At 39.8% G+C, this 5,362-nt stretch overlaps 1 protein-coding gene across 1 annotated transcript; it reads left to right on the forward strand.

Moving 5' to 3' along the window:
• The first annotated feature begins 206 nt into the window (after positions 1-206).
• Positions 207-5,008, forward strand: LOC138961189 (receptor-type tyrosine-protein phosphatase epsilon-like). Its single transcript, XM_070332790.1, has 9 exons — positions 207-221; positions 385-528; positions 1,223-1,322; positions 1,741-1,814; positions 2,229-2,360; positions 2,972-3,100; positions 3,573-3,718; positions 4,017-4,152; positions 4,852-5,008. Exons 1-9 carry the CDS (start codon positions 207-209, stop codon positions 4,921-4,923), a joined length of 948 nt encoding a protein of 315 aa, XP_070188891.1. The 3' UTR covers positions 4,924-5,008.
• The last annotated feature ends 354 nt before the right edge of the window (positions 5,009-5,362 follow it).

Genomic DNA, 5,362 nt, shown 5'->3' on the forward strand with positions numbered 1-5,362 from the left:
CAAACGTTTTTTTTTTCGTCTCTGGTGATGGATTTTATGTATAAATGTTGAATTATGTATATGTGTGTTTGTGTTTTATTCCAGCGCTGGAGTTGGCAGAACTGGAACCTTCATAGCGTTGGACATCGTGATTGATCATGCGCAACAGGAAGCGGAAGTAAACATTCCACAGCACTGTGAACAAGCTGAGGGATGACCGTTGTCACATGGTGCAAAGAAAGGTAAACGTTTCGGCAAAACCTTGGACAGTTCGGAACTGATTTTGTATCGAAATTAATTATTAAGTGTTGTCATGTTTTCTGTAAATATAATAAAATACAACCTTGGTCCAAAACCAAGCAAGCATATATGCACACATGATACCGTTACGAGTTTTGTGTTCAGGGTCAGTACGCGTTTCTTCACGAGGCAGTGGTGGAGGCCTACATGAGTGGAGACAGCAGGATACAGATGTCAGACATGGACACCGTCCTCCCACACACAGTCACCCATCACACGCCTAGCGACAGGATTGACAACGAGTTTGAGGTAGGCCATTCAATGGCACCTAAATGTCTTCGCAACAGCTAATTTTAGTACTTATATTGTCTGGAGATTCGCTCGTCTATTGCATGCATGCTGAACATTTTACAAGTATTGAAGAAATGACATGGTTGCACGTCATTTTAGCATTGCGCTTATAAACCCGTTGTGCGTCTTTCCACGATTTTCTTTGTTTTAATTACAGAGTGTTCCGTTCCAGTTTGGTCAAATAAAACATCAATTATTGCACACATGCATTTCCTTAATCTGATTTTAATGCATGATCATTCTCGTAAATGCTTATTGTATTTATTATGACTGCTTATCGGCTTGCAATAACAGGGGATATTGTTGGCAGACAGCTTCATTTTGAAATCGTAGATCCTTAAAAACTATATTTTCACTTACATCTGGGTGAAAGTTTCTCATGAAAATATCAGGTGGAATAGAGTGTCTGTCATATATATCCATGTTGTAAGAAGGTAGAGGGGTAGGTAGAACAAGTGACTCACATTTTAGTTTAAAGAACAACATATAGTTTATCATAATAGCAATCAGTCTATCTGCAAACTGCCTCTATGAAACCTAAATATGCATGTCAGACCAGTTCACCAGTCAAAAGCTTCTTTTTTTTAAATCATAATTAGAAGGACAGACATTTTGGATGTGTTTTATAATGATAATTTTTGCTTTCTTTCAGACACTTTGCAAGATTCGTAATTCTCTGACAACGCCTACATACACCACTGCCAACCTGAAAGAGAACCGTGGCAAAAACCGCAATGCCAATGCCCTACCAAGTAAGAATGACAGCATTCTTTTGTACTTAGTAGTAATGATTTTTAAAGTATGCACACGTCTTTTCAGGGCAAAAAACCATTTGATTCCAGTTGTCAGAGTCAGAAAAAAAATAAAAATTTTAGTTTGTGTGTGTGTGTGTTTGTTACAGAGAAGAAGACTTATGCTGACTCGATCGCGCGTAATCCCGGCCCCTGTGTTCTCAAGAAAAAAACACGTTGTTGTTGTTGTTGTTGCTGTTGTTGTCATTGCTGTTTGTGTTGTAGGTGTTGCCATGGGTGCTGTTGTTGTTATTGTCCGTGTTCTTTTTCCAGGCAAGTGTGAGTGCTTAACATACCAGAATAGCTTATGTTTTATGTTGGTTGCGTTACGTAAACGCAAGTTTCAATTACACACATGTGATTTGTGTGCATGTTTCAGACGACCAGCACCTGGTGTATCTCACCAAGCACGTGAAGGGCAGGAACCAGTACATCAACGCTGTCTACATGGCGGTAGGTGTTTGCCTAGATTTATATTGACAAACAAACCATGCTAACTGTGGTTAGCTACTTTGTTGCAATACAGGCATTTAATTGCATTTTAAAATGTTTTATGAAACATTCCGTGTCCATTACACACATCACAAATCATTCAAATGGGGATGAGTTTCTATCTCAGTAAACTATGTAACGTACGTATCATGTAAATCACCCTAATGAATCGAGAGGTAGAGACCATTTCCACAGAATGTGGGTTGGCTTGCAGAAGAAATATGTCAGTTGCAATTCAACTAACATACGCACATAAACAAAGAACAAGAACAAGAACAAGAACAAGAAGAAATAAATCAGATGCAACAATCATGACGACTCCATTTAAGAAGTATGTTGTTCTGAAACAATGTCCAGTGCCTTTTCTCTGCACAGACATTCCTACAACAACGAGGCAGCATCATGACACAACTTCCGCTGCCGGACACCCTGGTTGACATGTGGAGACTGGTGGACGGATGTGACGTCAACACCATCGTCAGCATCGGTGACATAAAACGAAAGAAGGTGTTGTGTCCCTTTATTGGAGTTTGATTTTGAATTGTGTCTGCATACTCAAGATTAGAGGTAATGATTTATGCTATAGTCAGTGCCCTGAAACCATGCTTGTGGCTAAAGCAAAGCAGTTGTTTTTCAAATCAGCATACTCACCAAGTTTATCAAAATAATAAAATGAGTATTTGACGTTCACGCAAATGTTGTCCTAAAAAGTGTCTCATGTCCAAAGCAAACAATATGAATCCTGAGAAAAAAAAGGGTTTGACTTTTGTTAGTCAACCATCAGCAGTTACAAGTTCAAAACTCATGATATGTTGACGTTCCCACTTTTTCCCATGATTGAAACAAACTGTGCATTTTAGTGTGACCCTCATTTTGAATAAACACATTTATAATGATAGTTCTACATGTTATATATGTACCAATAGGCAATCTTTGTTTTTAGATATAGGATATGTGTTGCCCTGGCCGAAAAGCCGTAGAGTTTTCAATGCACACACATAATACATTTCATGACGTGTGTTCAGATCTGGCTTTGGCCAAAATAGGTACGATCTTCAATGCACACGAATGGTGAATTCGCTGATGTGTACTAAGATCCAATTTGCTGTATGTTACAGAATATGTGTCACTACTGGCCCCAAAAGGTTGAGTCACCAATAACAACCGGCCCCTACACCATCAGCCTCCAGTCTGTGGCTAAACTGGGAGACACTCTCTGTGCCTACACTCTCACCATGAGAACAGATGTGAGTATATATATTATCTCTAGTTTGGTGGGTTTTTTTCTCCATTCTCTCAGATTTATTAAGATGTAGATATTTCCCACACATTCAGGTCAGTAACATATGGACATTGTGACTGAAAGAATCACCAGCCTCCTTGCTCTCAAGTTTTATTGTGAACACGTATTTAAGCTCAGTACTATTCGTTTAGCTCGCTGAAGTTGGTTTATATTTAAACACGGACAGAGACAAACTGTGTTTGTGGAATGTCCAGTCGTTTTAAACAATTTACTTTCCATTTATTTAAACCCAGTCTGGCCGTGGGGTTCTCTGGGACAATATTCAACATATAACCCTTATTGGAAGTACCATTCGGCAAAAGTAAATGCTAAAGTGGGTTTAATCTGTCAGTAAAAACAACTCATGGTATTTGTGTTGGAAAATGAACACTGTTGTGAGCAGTCAATCTAATGTAAACTTGCATTGCATTGTACAGACCACCAGCAGAGAAGTGAGAGTGCTGCATTACGCGGGGTGGACAGGACAGGTGGCAGACAACATGGCGGACCTGCTTCACCTTCTGACCTCTCTGCACACGTCACACCACGACAGGGGAGGCAAGCCTGTCATCGTGCAGTGCATGTGAGTTCCTTAACATGTTCCTGGTTTGTTCCCTTGCTTCCTCTTCTGGTTTGTTTTATGCATATTGATTGGTTGGTTTTGCTTGGTTCGGTCATAGATTTGGTTTTGGTTTTGGTTTGGTTTAGTGTTAGATCCTTGTTTTGTTACCTTTACCGCTGAAAATATTTGCTTCTCCTTTACATTGAAAAAAGCATAGTCCCATGTACCGTGCAAGTAGGATGACCATACAAATTGCAAAGCATTATACATGAATAATTACATCAAACATTATATTAAAATGTTGCTAACCTATCTGCAGTGACGGAGCGTCCCAGAGCGGCGTGGTGTGTGCACTGTGGGACGTCATCAGCCGAATGACGTGTGACGCAGAGCTTGACGTGTACATGGCCGTTAGACAGCTGCACACTGTCAGACCTGAGGCCCTCACCTCTGTGGTCAGTTGATGAACAGTGTGTGTGATCAGTGTGTGTGCAGGGGGAGGGAATAGTGGAAGAGGGGTGAGGGTTGGAATTTGGAAGTACACACTATGTTCAGTTGCATGAGATTCGATAAGGAGTGAGTATGAACTGGTGTGTGTGTGTGTGTGTGTGTGTGTCTGTGTCTGTGTCTGTGTCTGTGTGTGTGGTTCATATTCACAAAGTATCCTTATACCTGTGTGTTGTGTATATGTTTGTGTGTGCGTGAGCTGGTTTGTGTGTGCGTGTGTGTGTTTGTGTGTGTGTGTGTGTGTGTGTGTGGCTGTGTGTGAGTACGAATACGTGTGTGTGTGTGTGTGTGTGTGTGTATGTATGTGTGTGTTTATTTATGGTGTGTATATGTGTGTGTGTGTGTGTGTGTGTGTGTGTGTGTGTGTGTTTATTTATGTTGTGTTGTGCGTGTGTGTGTGTGTGTGTGCGTGACGTGCACGTGACAGTGTTTGTCTGTAACTACGAGAAACATGATTTATGACAGCATGCAGAGATAGAAAGAAGAACACTTGAGAACAGCGTACTTATTGTCCAAGGACTCACCACATATGTGTTCTCTAGAAAGTATGTGTTCGACTGCGGCTGTTAAGGTTTATTATGTGCGTAGATGAGAAAAAGTTAATTAGTTCCTCAGCTTCATCAACCGTTGATCTGTCTATGTTGCAGGAACAGTACCGATTCTGCTACGCTGTGGCCCAGCTCTTCAAAAACTCAGAAAACATCTACGCAAATACATAATGCATAACAGGATGGTGCAATGTACGGCGATTGGGAAGCAAAACAAAACAAAACATACACATACAAAAAAGACAGACAACAACAACAACAACAACGACACAACAACAACAACAACAACAACAACAACAACAACAACAACAACAACTAAACAAAAAGCAAAAACAGACAAAGATTAAGCAAAAAGGATGAAAAGAGAGAAGAAAAAAAGTACGAATGGTTTATATGTCGATATATACATTTAGTACATAGAAACTGACCGAGTCTTTTTGACGTGATTCATCAAATAACAAAATAGAGATGTGGATGGTGTGTGACTGTTACACATAATTTATTGTATTTGATAATTATTATTTTATCGTGGCTTGTTAGTACTGTTTAACTTGTGTTGTTTGTGAATGATTCGAAACACTTGATATATTGAAATCTTCTCAGAAAAAAA

Source organism: Littorina saxatilis, linkage group LG3, assembly GCF_037325665.1.
Source record: "Littorina saxatilis isolate snail1 linkage group LG3, US_GU_Lsax_2.0, whole genome shotgun sequence".
Lineage (NCBI taxonomy): Eukaryota > Metazoa > Mollusca > Gastropoda > Littorinimorpha > Littorinidae > Littorina > Littorina saxatilis.

Bases quoted from the DNA above. Each gene is read 5' to 3' on its own strand.
- LOC138961189 (XM_070332790.1), top strand. The intron at 529-1,222 runs GTAGGCCATTCA...GCTTTCTTTCAG, and splicing joins GGATTGACAACGAGTTTGAG to ACACTTTGCAAGATTCGTAA. The intron at 2,361-2,971 runs GTGTTGTGTCCC...TGTATGTTACAG, and splicing joins GTGACATAAAACGAAAGAAG to AATATGTGTCACTACTGGCC.